The sequence below is a fragment of the Salmo salar genome, chromosome ssa06 (assembly GCF_905237065.1).
Source record: "Salmo salar chromosome ssa06, Ssal_v3.1, whole genome shotgun sequence".
In the NCBI taxonomy this organism is placed as follows: domain Eukaryota; kingdom Metazoa; phylum Chordata; class Actinopteri; order Salmoniformes; family Salmonidae; genus Salmo; species Salmo salar.
The window spans coordinates 85,696,826-85,711,698 of record NC_059447.1 but is presented as its reverse complement, the minus strand read 5'-3'; the positions used below and the strand labels follow the sequence as shown (position 1 = coordinate 85,711,698).

General features: G+C 41.2%; 1 protein-coding gene across 5 annotated transcripts in view; it reads right to left on the bottom strand.

Annotated features, from left to right (window-relative positions):
• Positions 1-14,873, bottom strand: part of LOC106608253 (ryanodine receptor 3) — a 288,745-nt gene that overhangs the window by 166,797 nt on the left and 107,075 nt on the right. For all 5 annotated transcript variants that reach the window (XR_006770345.1, XM_045721102.1, XM_045721103.1 and 2 more), the window contains 12 exons: positions 13,368-13,584; positions 13,007-13,111; positions 10,964-11,067; positions 8,722-8,805; positions 8,247-8,406; positions 7,854-7,998; positions 7,269-7,474; positions 5,949-6,123; positions 4,513-4,721; positions 3,600-3,763; positions 3,199-3,399; positions 2,944-3,109 (listed from right to left, as the gene is read on the bottom strand). Coding sequence is in view for 4 of the 5 variants with exons in the window: in XM_045721102.1 (XP_045577058.1) it covers positions 2,944-3,109; positions 3,199-3,399; positions 3,600-3,763; positions 4,513-4,721; positions 5,949-6,123; positions 7,269-7,474; positions 7,854-7,998; positions 8,247-8,406; positions 8,722-8,805; positions 10,964-11,067; positions 13,007-13,111; positions 13,368-13,584 (1,936 nt within the window). In the remaining variant the exon portion in view is untranslated. The remainder of the gene's footprint in view (positions 1-2,943; positions 3,110-3,198; positions 3,400-3,599; positions 3,764-4,512; positions 4,722-5,948; positions 6,124-7,268; positions 7,475-7,853; positions 7,999-8,246; positions 8,407-8,721; positions 8,806-10,963; positions 11,068-13,006; positions 13,112-13,367; positions 13,585-14,873) is intronic.

The following is a 14,873-nucleotide window of genomic DNA, read 5'->3' as shown; positions in this document are numbered from 1 at the left end:
TCAGTAGAACAACCAACCAGAACATTAACATTACTACCTGTGTGTTACACCTGTAGAGACAGCCAGTAGAACATCCAACCAGAACATTACTACCTGTATGTTACACCTGTAGAGACAGTCAGTAGAACAACCAACCAGAACATTACTACCTGTGTGTTACACCTGTAGAGACAGTCAGTAGAACAACCAACCAGAACATTACTACCTGTGTGTTACACCTGTAGAGACAGCCAGTAGAACAACCAACCAGAACATTACTACCTGTGTGTTACACCTGTAGAGACAGCCAGTAGAACAACCAACCAGAACATTAACATTACTACCTGTATCTTTTTCAGTAGTTCATTATTGTCCTCATTCATTTCTTACTGTATTGTCTTGTTAATAGTTATTACTCATTGAATATTATTATTTTATTATCTATCTGCGTCATCATTGATTTTATGTGTTTATATGTTTGGGTAAACTATGTGAAATGACTGGCAAGTTAGTGGTGCGAGCTAGTGGCATTTCAATTGGTGGCGTCACTCTCTCTTAGACCTTGAAGTAGTTGTTTCCATTTCTCTGCATGTGGCGCGGCTTTTGTGGAGCGATAACAATGCTTCGAAGGGTGACTGTTGTCGATGTGTTCAGAGGGTCTCTGGTTCAAGCCCCGGATGGGGCAAGAAGAGGGACAGAAGAACACTGTTACATTTGCTCTGGCAACACGTTCAATGCCAATAAATCCACTTGAATAGAGAGAGAGAGAGAGAGAGAGAGAGAGACAAAGAAAAGAGGCTGGTGGCTGGACCTGTGATGTAGTGAGTGAAGATTAAAGCTTCTCATCAGAGTAAAAGCCTACTTTATTTCCTTAGAGAGGGACAATTATTCTATCCTTTAATAGCCAATTCACTTCACAGTCTGAGGAAGAAGAGGAGGTCCCTGGGCTGGGATTCTACTTTTTACTCCACACAATTGGGTTATCAGCTAACGTGAATCCTATGTGAGAACTAAACCGTTGAGCCCTGACTACATGGAATTCCAGATAAAAACCTGACAACCGGAGTTGCATATGTCTACTGTGTAATGTGTATGGTGAATGCAGTAGCATTACTTACTGTACTGTAATCTATATGGTGAATGCAGTAGCATTACCTACTGTACTGTAATCTATATGGTGAATGCAGTAGCATTACTTACTGTACTGTAATCTATATGGTGAATGCAGTAGCATTACTTACTGTACTGTAATCTATATGGTGAATGCAGTAGCATTACTTACTGTACTGTAATCTATATGGTGAATGCAGTAGCATTACTTACTGTACTGTAAACTATATGGTGAATGCAGTAGCATTACTTACTGTACTGTAATCTATATGGTGAATGCAGTAGCATTACTTACTGTACTGTAATCTATATGGTGAATGCAGTAGCATTACTTACTGTACTGTAATCTATATGGTGAATGCAGTAGCATTACTTACTGTACTGTAATCTATATGGTGAATGCAGTAGCATTACTTACTGTACTGTAAACTATATGGTGAATGCAGTAGCATTACTTACTGTACTGTAATCTATATGGTGAATGCAGTAGCATTACTTACTGTACTGTAATCTATATGGTGAATGCAGTAGCATTACTCACTGTACTGTTATCTATATGGTGAATGCAGTAGTATTACTTACTGTACTGTAATCTATATGGTGAATGCAGTAGGTCTACCTACTGTACTGAAATCTATATGGTGAATACAGTAGGTCTACCTACTGTACTGTAATCTATATGGTGAATGCAGTAGCATTACTTACTGTACTGTAATCTATATGGTGAATACAGTAGCATTACTTACTGTACTGTAATCTATATGGTGAATGCAGTAGCATTACTTACTGTACTGTAATCTATATGGTGAATGCAGTAGCATTACTTACTGTACTGTAATCTATATGGTGAATGCAGTAGCATTACTTACTGTACTGTAATCTATATGGTGAATGCAGTAGCATTACTTACTGTACTGTAATCTATATGGTGAATGCAGTAGCATTACTTACTGTACTGTAAACTATATGGTGAATGCAGTAGCATTACTTACTGTACTGTAATCTATATGGTGAATGCAGTAGCATTACTTACTGTACTGTAATCTATATGGTGAATGCAGTAGCATTACTCACTGTACTGTAATCTATATGGTGAATGCAGTAGTATTACTTACTGTACTGTAATCTATATGGTGAATGCAGTAGGTCTACCTACTGTACTGAAATCTATATGGTGAATACAGTAGGTCTACCTACTGTACTGTAATCTATATGGTGAATGCAGTAGCATTACTTACTGTACTGTAATCTATATGGTGAATACAGTAGATCTACCTACTGTACTGTAATCTATATGGTGAATGCAGTAGCATTACTTACTGTACTGTAATCTATATGGTGAATGCAGTAGGTCTACCTACTGTACTGTAATCTATATGGTGAATACAGTAGATCTACCTACTGTACTGTAATCTATATGGTGAATGCAGTAGCATTACTTACTGTACTGTAATCTATATGGTGAATGCAGTAGGTCTACCTACTGTACTGTAATCTATATGGTGAATGCAGTAGCATTACTTACTGTACTGTAATCTATATGGTGAATGCAGTAGCATTACTTACTGTACAGTAATCTATATGGTGATTACAGAGGGTCTACCTCCTGTACGGTAATATATATGGTGAATGCAGTAGGTCTACCTACTGTACTGTAATCTACATGGTGAATGCAGTAGTATTACTTACTGTACTGTAATCTATATGGTGAAATCAGTAGGTATACCTACTGTACTGTAATCTATATGGTGAATGCAGTGGGTCTACCTACTGTACTGTAATCTATATGGTGATTACAGTGGGTCTACCTACTGTACTGTAATTTATACTGGATGTTGAATGTATTAGGTCTACCTCATAGGTGGTCGCCAGCTCCTTGCCATTGGCTGTGAAGGAGAGAAAGCCTGTTGCCAGGTCAACGAGACAGCCAATCTCCAGGTCGATGTTAGACCGGGATGAGGAGTGGGAGGAGCCGACAACATCTCCAGCACACACCATGTAGCAGTTACTCCTCCGAACACTGGAATGGACAGACAGGGTGGGAGAGAGTGAGTGAGTGAGTGAGTGAGTGAGTGATGTCAACTCTCCAGTTAAAAAGCTAGAACTTGCCTCTCGTGGACGCGTCCTCTCTCGTCTCCCAGGGTTACAGTAACCGTGCGTGTCTTGTTAAGGCTGAATTGTTTGCTATGATAATGGTAGTCAGGGGTTACCCAGCCAACCCACACCGATGCTGGGTCCTGGCCAGCAAACACCCTCACTGAGTGATAATACGTTGTAATTCTGCCATAATCATCTTCCTTTGGAGGCTGACTGCAAAAGGAAAAGCATCTGGTAAAATCAACAATATGTTATCAGGTCCCATTTCACATTAAATGAGTGTGTAAAATATTATTATATTGACTGATAGATTGATATCGATGGCCTTCCAAATAGGAAATATGGAATTTCTAAAGCCTTGGTTGAAAGCAATATGTGTGTTTCTACCTCAGTGTTTCTACATTGTTTCTGACCTGAGTTTCTGAGACTCGTCAGGACTGACATGAGGAGCGTGGAGCTCTACAGGCATGCTCAGTCTGCAGTACAGCATGTCACTGTTGCTCTGCTGGGTCCCAAATGTCTTGTGGGTCACCTTCAGGCACGGAGGGTTGTCCACTGTCCCATCTATCCTCGTCACCTGGGGTCAACAAAATCATATTCAGAGAGGAGGAGCAGTCACAATCACATTCAGAGAGGAGGAGCAGTCACAATCACATTCAGAGAGGGAGAGCAGTCACGATCACATTCAGATTGGAGGAGCAGTCACAATCACATTCAGAGAGGAGGAGCAGTCACAATCACATTCAGAGAGGGAGAGCAGTCACAATCACATTCAGAGAGGAGGAGCAGTCACAATCACAGTCAGAGAGGAGGAGCAGTCACAATCACATTCAGAGAGGAGGAGCAGTCACAATCACATTCAGAGGGGAGGAGCAGTCACAATCACATTCAGAGGGGAGGAGCAGTCACAATCACATTCAGATTGGAGGAGCAGTCACAATCACATTCAGAGGGGAGGAGCAGTCACAATCACATTCAGAGAGGGAGAGCAGTCACAATCACATTCAGAGAGGAGGAGCAGTCACAATCACATTCAGAGAGGAGGAGCAGTCACAATCACATTCAGAGAGGAGGAGCAGTCACAATCACATTCAGAGAGGAGGAGCAGTCACAATCACATTCAGAGAGGAGGAAGTCACAATCACATTCAGAGAGGAGGAGCAGTCACAATCATATGGAGAGGAGAATGATTAGCACTCAGAACCAGGTAGTGAACTGTATGCTTGTCACTGGCCAAACCGATTTGCTTCAAGATGTCAGGCTTTAGTGGAGATTGTTCAACATCAGGCCCCTGGGTAATCAGGCCACTAAATCTTAAAACGGTACCTCGATGTGGTTGTGGTCCTTGGGGATGTTGACGAAGGTAGGCAGGCGTTTGCTGAACCACATGGTGACCTCTCTGTTCATGTTGACAGCGAAGGGTTCGAAGCCCTCCTGCAGGCCACACGTGGTGTAGTACTTAAAGCTGCTGGCGTCCTTCCCCAGGTTCATACGGCCAATCTCAGACTGGGCCAGACAACACACTGGGATGAAGCCTGGAGGAATTAGAGGTCATAGGTTAGAGGTTATAAGGTCTATCTGGGACTGAGCCAGACAACACACTGGGATGAAGCCTGGAAATCATAGTGGTCAGAGGTTAGAGGTTAACATATGTTTCTGGAAAGGAACTAATCTTATGCCTCAACCCAAAAGCAATTAACTTTGCAAAAATATCCATTATTTGGAAAGCATTCTGTTACACCGCACTCCCTAGATTCTAGAATATTGGAGAATAAACTTCATTTGGAACACAGCAATCGATATGATTTACATTAAGTAACTGTGTGTTTCTTCCAACAGCAACACCAGAAATGACTGATTTCCCCATTGCTTTGCTGCTTTATGTTTCACATGCTCTGCGTCGTCGATTTCTAAGAAAAGAGATTTAAACCTCGAGAGTACCTTTCTGGTAAAGCATAGTTTGAATACATGGATAAATAAACGCATTTCACGATGCAAAGCCAATTTATGTGAAAACGGACAATAAAACAGTTAATCTCCAAGTTTCCTAGAGGAAAAAGGAGACTACACAATCTTCCAAGTTAAGACTAAGGAAGGAAAAATATAAACTCACCATCGTCTGTCTGGAAGTCAACAAAGCAGAGCTCTGATCCCTTCTAAAGATAAACTCACCATCATCTGTCTGGAAGTCAACGAAGCAGAGCTCTGATCCCTTCTAAAGATAAACTCACCATCATCTGTCTGGAAGTCAACAAAGCAGAGCTCTGATCCCTTCTAAAGATAAACTCACCATCATCGGTCTGGAAGTCAACGAAGCAGAGCTCTGATCCCTTCTAAAGATAAACTCACCATCATCTGTCTGGAAGTCAACGAAGCAGAGCTCTGATCCCTTCTAAAGATAAACTCACCATCATCTGTCTGGAAGTCAACGAAGCAGAGCTCTGATCCCTTCTAAAGATAAACTCACCATCATCTGTCTGGAAGTCAACGAAGCAGAGCTCGGATCCCTTCTAAAGATAAACTCACCATCATCTGTCTGGAAGTCAACGAAGCAGAGCTCGGATCCCTTCTAAAGATAAACTCACCATCATCTGTCTGGAAGTCAACGAAGCAGAGCTCGGATCCCTTCTAAAGATAAACTCACCATCATCTGTCTGGAAGTCAACGAAGCAGAGCTCGGATCCCTTCTAAAGATAAACTCACCATCATCTGTCTCGAAGTCAACGAAGCAGAGCTCGGATCCCTTCTAAAGATAAACTCACCATCATCTGTCTCGAAGTCAACGAAGCAGAGCTCGGATCCCTTGTTAGTGATGAGTAGCTCTCCATTGAGGGTGAAGACCATAGACTTGTCCTCCATGTTGATCATGCAGCCCACCACGTCTCCCTCGTTCCATGACTGGCCGAAGAAACGCGCCCCCATGTGCATTCGACGACCCTGGGGGAACAAACAACAACACGTATTACTAACCCTAATGTAATAATCACCACTGAAACGTAAAGTTGATCAAGTGTACAATCAAGTGTACGACCAAGTGTACAATAATTTGCCTTGCTTCATGACATGCTATTTTGGGGGGATTTAGCCAACGTGTTGTTGACTTGTTTGGCAACAAAGTAACATTGCTGAATGCTGAATCAGTTAGGCCAGGCCTATACGTACATGATGATAAACGTAAACACTCAGTCACAACAAAGTTACAGGCGTCCTTCCTAACTCAGTTGCCGGAGAGAAAGGAAACCACTCAGGGAATATTTTATTCTGTACAGGCTTCCTTCTTTTCACTCTGTCATTTAGCTTAGTATTGGGGTATCTACAATGTTGTTGATCTATCCTCAGTTTTCTCCAGCCATTAAACTGGTGAAATCCCTGAGTGGTTTCTTTCCTCTCCGGAAACTGAGTTAAGAAGAATGCCTAATTCTTTGTAGTGGCTGGGTGTATTGATACACTATCCAAAGTGTATTTAATAACTTCACCATTCTCAAAGGGATATTCAATGTTTGCTTTTCTTATTTCTACCCATCTACCAATAGGTGCCCTTTGCGAGGCATTATAAAAACTCCCAGGTCTTTGTGGTTGAATCTGTGTTTGAAATTCGCTGCTTGACTGAGGGACCTTACAGAAAATTGTATGTGTGGGGTACAAAGATGAGGTAGTCATTAAAACATAATGTTAAGATTATTGCACACAGTGAGTCCATGCAATGTATTATGTGACATGTTAAGCACATTTTCACTCCTGAACTTATTTAGGCTTACCATAACGAAGGAGTTGAATACTTATTGACTCAAGACATTTCAGCTTTTCATTTTGTATTAATTTGGAATAATGTCACTTTGACATTATGGGGTATTGTGTGTAGGCCAGCGAAACAACATGTCAATTTAATCTATTTTAAATTCAAGCTGTAACACAACAAAATGTGAAAAGATCAATGGGTTTGAATACTTTCTGAAGGCACTGTAGATTATAATAAACTTCAAACAGTATAAAAGATAAGATATGTTAACATAACATAAAAAGACATAAGATAAAAACAGATAAGATATACAATTTAAAGATACTAGGTATTGTTTGTTTACCTTGTATCCATCGAAGACGTAGGCCTGGTCGTCCATGCCCAGGTCAAAGTCTGACCTACAGCCTGGTCTAGCCCAGCCAACCCTCATGTCCCCTCCGGTCAGGGCCTCAAACTCAAAGTACCACTTCCCTGTCTTCACTGCATACGTCTGCTCTACGCGGAAGAACCTGATCGTCTCAATGCTCTGCTTCTCCACAATATGACAGGCTGGGGACACAAGGAAGAAGACATTCAACCAATGAAAATGCTAAAGAGGCCCTGCACCTTTAAGTGTATATATGGGCCTAGCTCGAGAGATATCTTATAACTGTGGCAGAGCATTGACTCTGGCTCAAAGGACCATATCTATTGCAGTCAATTGAAGACTGACTGCAATAGCATCCACAGAAATTACTGGGAAAAGGGGAAGGACACATTCAAGTGGGCAGTGATAAGTATTTCTTTATCTGTCGGAATGAAAATGTACATTGATTGTGTAAGAAAGACTTGTACTGGTTTGCTTGCCCATGGCTTGCAGGATGGTACATGTGTATGACAAGATAACTTACTACCATACATTATATTGCTGCTACAGTCCTCTACTCACGTTCCTGGTCTGGGGGGTCGATGTTGTAGCCATATCCCACCAGGGTCCTGATGGCCTCTCTCAGACTGTCTCTGTTAGACTTCTTGGTTCTCTCGTCTAGTAAAGCATACGGCACCAGACGAGGGTTTCGCCTGCTCTTCACATCCTACAGAGAAATAACGACAACAGAAAAAAATCAGCTCTGTCAGGGTTCTCTTGTTAAATGAAGTTATATCCTATCAACAATGGTATGTTACATGACAATCTAAATGCATAAAATGTATGTTATCAGAGCTCATCTGTTGATCGTATGCCTGACATACACCATTCATTCACTGGTCACGAGTTACCATGTATTTGCATTGAATTACAGTTACAAACTGTGATGATAGAGAGCTGGGCCAAAACATTTACCTGCTGTATGCCGTAGGTCCATCCTTGTTTGATCCTCTCCTTGGCCCAAACGTTGTGAGCATTCTCCGCCAGTTTATCTACCAGAACCTCATGACCAGCTGTCAGTTTCACCTCCGAAAGATCCAGCGGCGTTGGCTTGTACCCATTAGACATCACATAGCTACATATATACACAGAATATAACCGTAAGACATCACACAGCTACATTAAACACAGGAAAATAATAGGTTAATACAGTAGAAAGAAGCTTTGAAGAAAAGTCTTCTAAGCCAGGCCTAAAATGTAGTTGTATAAGTGTCTCCAAGCCCAAGACAGTGTCCCTCTGATTTCCTAATGTCGCTCATCTCACATTGTTTTATTGACTGGTCATGTCAGAAATAATGTCTCACACTGGGTTCATTTCACCCCTAGAAACTCCTGCTGGGTTGTATTACTGTAACTCAGAATCAATACTAGTAAAAACCACATGACTTACTCTTTGGGCAGTTTGACTTTCTTCAGATCTTCCTCAGCGTTAACGTTGGTCTGTGTCACATGACATCCCAATGCCAACAGGGTCCTGAGATACACAGAGAGCGACAGGGAACAGGAGTTACTGCTTTCAATACATTAACCTCACAGGGTCCTGAGATACACAGAGAGCTACAGGGAACAGAAGTTACCGCTTTCAATACATTAACCTCACAGGGTCCTGAGATACACAGAGAGCGACAGGGAACAGGAGTTACCGCTTTCAATACATTAACCTCACAATCATCTTCTTTTTTTAATATATTCTTTCTAATGTAGCCATTCGTAGGGACCACAGACACCACCGTGAGGTGGAGGGGCTCGTACCCTGACAGACACAGACACTCAGGGCAGGTGACAGCATAGCACCTGCACTCGCCTGGCACTATTCTGTACCATTTATATTCCACATTACTGTTTCATGAGATCAGCACCAGTAAAAAAATGTATGTATTTGTTTTGTATTGATTGTATAACATTTCTTATTTTTTAGGGGGTAGATCAGCTTTCATATTGCAGATAGATTGTAGCTTCCACCACTGTAATTGTCTGCATCATTTCCAAACCCCCAATATATGTCATTTGGGTTGAGGTCGGGTGATTGTGGAGGCCAGGTCATCTGATGCAGCCCTCCATCACTCTCCTTCTTGGTCAAAAACCTTACAAAGCCTGGAGGTGTGTTGGGTCATTGTCCTGTTGAAAAACAAATGATAGTCCCACTAAGCGCAAACCAGATGGGATGGCCTATCGCTGCAGAATGCTGTGGTAGCCATGCTGGTTAAGGGTGCCTTGAGTTCTAAATAAATCACTGACAGTGTCACCAGCAAAACACCCCCACACCATCACACCTCCTCCTCCGTGCTTCATGATGGGAACCACACATGCACAGATCATCCAGTCACCTACTCTGCATCTCACAAAGACACGGCGGTTGGAAACAAAAATCTCAAATTTGGACTCATCAGATCAAAGGACACATTTCCACCTGTCTAATGTCCATTGCTCGTGTTCCTTGGCCCAAGCAAGTCTCTTCTTATTATTGGTGTCCTTTAGTAGTGGTTTCTTTGCAGCAATTCAACCATGAAGGCCTGATTCACGCAGTCTTCTCTGAACAGATGATGTTGAGATGTGTCTGTTACTTGAACTCTGTGAAGCATTTTTTGGGGCTGCAATTTCTGAGGTGCAGTTAATTCTAATTAACTGATCCTCTGCAGCAGAGGTAACTCTGGGTCTTCCTTTCCTGTGGCGGTCCTCATGAGAGTCAGGTTCATCATAGCGCTTGATCGTTTTTGTGACTGCACCTGAAGAAACTTTCAAAGTTCTTGAAATGTTCTGTATTGACTGACCTTCATGTCTTAAAGTAATGATGGGCTATCATTTCTCTTTGCTTATTTGGGCTGTTTTGCCATAATATGGACTTGGTCTTTTACCAAATAAATGTATACCACCCCTACCTTGTCACAACACAACTGATTGTCTCAAATGCTTTAAGAAGGAAAGAAATTCCACAAATTAATTTTTAACAAGGCACACCTGTTAATTGAAATGCATTCCAGGTGAATACCTCATGAAGCTGGTTGAGAGAATGCCAAGAGTATGCAAAGCTGTCATCAAGGCAAAGTGTGGCTAATATATTTTGATTTATTGAACACTTTTATGGTTACTACATGATTCCATGTGTTATTTCATAGTTTTGATGTCTTCACTATTATTCTACAATGTGGAAAATAGTAAAGATAAAGAAAAACCATTGAATGATTAGGTGTGTCCAAACTTTTGACTGGTACTGTATATATATACTATTATTTTATTTCACCTTTATTTAACCAGGTAGGCAAGTTGAGAACAAGTTCTCATTTACAATTGCGACCTGGCCAAGATAAAGCAAAGCAGTTCGACACATACAACAACACAGAGTTACACATGGAAAAAGAGCCAGAGCCTAGTATTCCACCTAAACAAGGAGTCATCATCTCCCCCTTGACAGCGTCATCACACAGTCATTCCTTACAAAGACATTTCCTGGTACGAAATGTATGAAACATCCTCTTAGTCAAACACGGCTATCAATCACTGTGTGTGGAAGATGTAGATACTGGAATGGCAGTTTGGTTGTCATCAGTGGCTTCTCTTTTCACGTAATTGGATGGAATGAGTCATGTGATACAGTATGCATACGTGTTTAGGATATGAGCTTAGCTACTCACTTGAGAGTTTCACTAGACATCTGCAGGTTATAGTTCCTCTCAGTTTCAGGCAGCTTGGTGAAATCCACCAGGCAAGGGTGCTGCCTCTTGTTGTCATCTCGAACCTGAGGGAGAGAGGAGAGGTAATTTAGCACGGTCACGTCTGGACGCACAAAATTATTTCACTCTCTGTCTGCAACTATTGACAAAAAACTTCCAACGATGCATTTCATAACAACTAGAAGAACCTAGTAGAAACCTAAATCACAGAAGCACTCTACAATATATATTCATCAAATATGCTAATGACAACAGGCTACACAGGCACAGAATGAGAGTCCTTACTAACAAACTTATTCAGCTCTCCGTGTTTACTGAATCAGAGCAACACATTTTTGCACTGCTGCTTATATTAATTTCCCTAGGTTAACTCGAGCAGCTGTCTGTAGAGTAATTGAGCAAGGCAGGCTAAAGCAAAAGCTCTGTATTTGAAATATTTTGAATAGTATTTGAACCCAGGTATGTGGAGTTCACAGAGCGAAGGTAGCAACTTTACTGTATGACTGTCTAACCAAGGTGAGTGTTCTCAGATTCAGAATTACAGCTGGCCAGTGTGTGTGTATCTGACTTCAGTTGATGATAAAGGATGGTAGGAGGTTATAGAGGAGATCATTCCAACAGAAAGGGCAGGTACTCTAGTCTGAGATGATAAATGTACCAAACTAGTCTGAGATGATAAATGTACCAAACTAGTCTGAGATGATAAATGTACCAAACTAGTCTGAGATGATAAATGTACCAAACTAGTCTGAGATGATAAATGTACCAAACTAGTCTGAGGTGATAAATGTACCAAACTAGTCTGAGATGATAAATGTACCAAACTAGTCTGAGATGATAAATGTACCAAAGTACTCTAAGTGCATCATCAACTTTATTATGCCACTTGTCCCCAACAAGGGTTGATTCTCATATAGCACCGTATTGCCTACATAGTGTACTACCCTTGACCAGAGCCCTGGTCAAAAGTAGTGCACTAAATAGGGTACCACTTGCCCCCAACAAGGTCTTGTCCTCTCTCCTTCAGGATGTTGGGAGTTGGGACCTGGTCAAAACTATTGCACTATATAGGGGTTAGCGTGCACTTTGGGAACTAACAAATGTCACTTTCAAGCTAACGAGGGCTCGTTAAATAAAGATTAACCAGGCGAATAGCTGTTTCATAAATATTGTCATAAATTAATGAGAAGGTCTGAGCCCCTTGACGAAATATTGTCCTTAATGAATGAGAAGATCAGAGCCCCTTGACTAAATATTGTCCTTAATGAATGAGAAGATCAGAGCCCCTTGAGTAATGAGGCTCCTTATAGTCACAGCATCATTCATTTGGGCTGTCGTGCTCTTGGAAGGCTTGATCTCTCTCTCTCTCTGTCTCGCTCTCTCTCTCTGTCTCTCTCACTCTGTCTCTCTCTCTCTGTCTCTCTCTCTCTCTCTGTCTCTCTCTCTCTGTCTCGCTCTCTCTGTCTCGCTCTCTCTGTCTCTCTCTCTCTGTCTCTCTCTCTCTCTGTCTCTATCTTTCTGTCTCTCTGTCTCTCTCTGTCTCGCTCTCTCTGTCTCTATCTCTCTGTCTCTCTCTCTCTCTATCTTTCTGTCTCTCTCTGTCTCTCTCTGTCTCTGTCTCTCTGTCTCTGTCTCTCTGTCTCTCTCTCTATCTCTCTGTCTCTCTCTCTCTCTGTCTCAATCTTTCTGTCTCTCTCTGTCTCTCTCTGTCTCGCTCTCTCTGTCTCTCTCTCTCGCAGTCTCTATCTTTCTGTCTCTCTCTGTCTCTCTGTCTCTGTCTCTCTGTCTCTGTCTCTCTCTCTGTCTCTGTCTCTCTCTCTGTCTCTCTCTATCTCTCTCATTAAATTTGTCAAACAGATGTGGTTGGTGGTCGTGTTCTCCTGGCCTCAGAGGAAATGATTCTGTGATAACCACTCCTGTATAAAGAGCTATGGTGTATGTGCTCAGCATTCTAACAACCACTCTTACTGCTGCAGTTAGGGAGGGAGGGAGGGAGGGACCTACCTTGCCATAGCACCATCCCAGTTCAATCTTGTTCATGCCCCAAAGTTCATGGATGTTCTCTGCTAGTCTGTCACGCACGTTGTCCAGGTGAGGAGGTAGAACAATCTGGAGAGAGAGAGAGAGAGAGAGAGAGAGAGAGAGAGAGAGAGAGAGAGAGGCACAGCGGAGAGATGGATAAGCTGATTTAGTGTTGGGCAGTAAGATGATGACTTGCTTTTAAACTTTATGTTTTTAAAAAGTACATAAAAATGATTGATTGGATGCTTGCTTGTTTGCTTGATCGATTGAGTGATTCATTGATCAATCAGTCGGCTAACTGACTGTCTGACAGACTGTTTACAGATGTCCAGTTGTATATTACCTGGCTGGTGTCTACAGGTGTGGGGATGAATGAGGCCTGGGAGAGGAACTGTGTTGTCCCCAGTAGGTCCCTGACCCCTCCATAGTCTCTCTTGTACTCCTTTACAGCCTCCACCCTCATCTTCTCCTTGGGGAGAAGGGCCTCGTAACACGGGGAGTAACCCGCCGGGGGCAGGAACTTAAAGTCTCCATGGCGACCACCCAGCAGGAAACGCACCCTGAGGAGGGGCAGAGACCAGGAAGTTAGAGATAAAAGCCATTACTCGCCAAAATGGCATTGTGTAATATTCATATACCCAAGGCTAATCTATAGAACTATAGAACTACAGAACTAGAGAACTACAGAACTACAGAACTACAGAACTAGAGAACTAGAGAACTACAGAACTACAGAATTACTGAACTATAGAACTGGATAACTAGATAACTAGAGAACTAGAGAACAATAGAACTAGAGAACTACATATCTATAGTTCTATAGTTATGTAGTTATATAGTTATTTGTTATATAAATCTATAGTTCTCTAGTTCTATAGCTGTATAGATAACTATAGAACTAGAGAACTAGAGAACAATAGAACTAGAGAACTACATATCTATAGTTCTATAGTTATGTAGTTATATAGTTATTTGTTATATAAATCTATAGTTCTCTAGTTCTATAGCTGTATAGATAACTATAGAACTATAGAACTAGAGAAGTAGAGAACAATAGAACTAGAGAACTATAGAACTAGAGAACTTTAGAACTAGATAACTATAGAATTCTAGAGCTATGGAACAATAGAACTAGGGAAGTACAGAACTATAGCGCTATAGAACTGTAGAACAAAATAATTATAGAGCTATAGAACTATAGAACTAGATAACTAGATAACTATAGAACTATAGACCTAGAGAACTATAGACCTAGAGAACTATAGAGCTATAGAGCTATAGAACTACAGAACTATAGAACTATAGACCTAGAGAACTATAGACCTAGAGAACTATAGAGCTATAGAGCTATAGAGCTATAGAACTATAGAACTAGATAACTAGATAACTATAGACCTAGAGAACTATAGACTTAGAGAACTATAGAACTATAGAGCTATAGAACTACAGAACTATAGAACTGTAGAACAAAATAATTATAGAGCTATAGAACTACAGAACTAGATAACTAGATAACTATAGAACTATAGACCTAGAGAACTATAGACCTAGAGAACTATAGAGCTATAGAGCTATAGAACTACAGAACTATAGAACTATAGAACTATAGACCTAGAGAACTATAGACCTAGAGAACTATAGACCTAGAGAACTATAGAGCTATAGAGCTATAGAGCTATAGAACTACAGAACTATAGAACTACAGAACTATAGAACTATAGACCTAGAGAACTATAGAGCTATAGAGCTATAGAACTACAGAACTAGATAACTAGATAACTATAGAACTATAGATCTAGAGAACTATAGACCTAGAGAACTATAGAACTATAGAGCTATAGAGCTATAG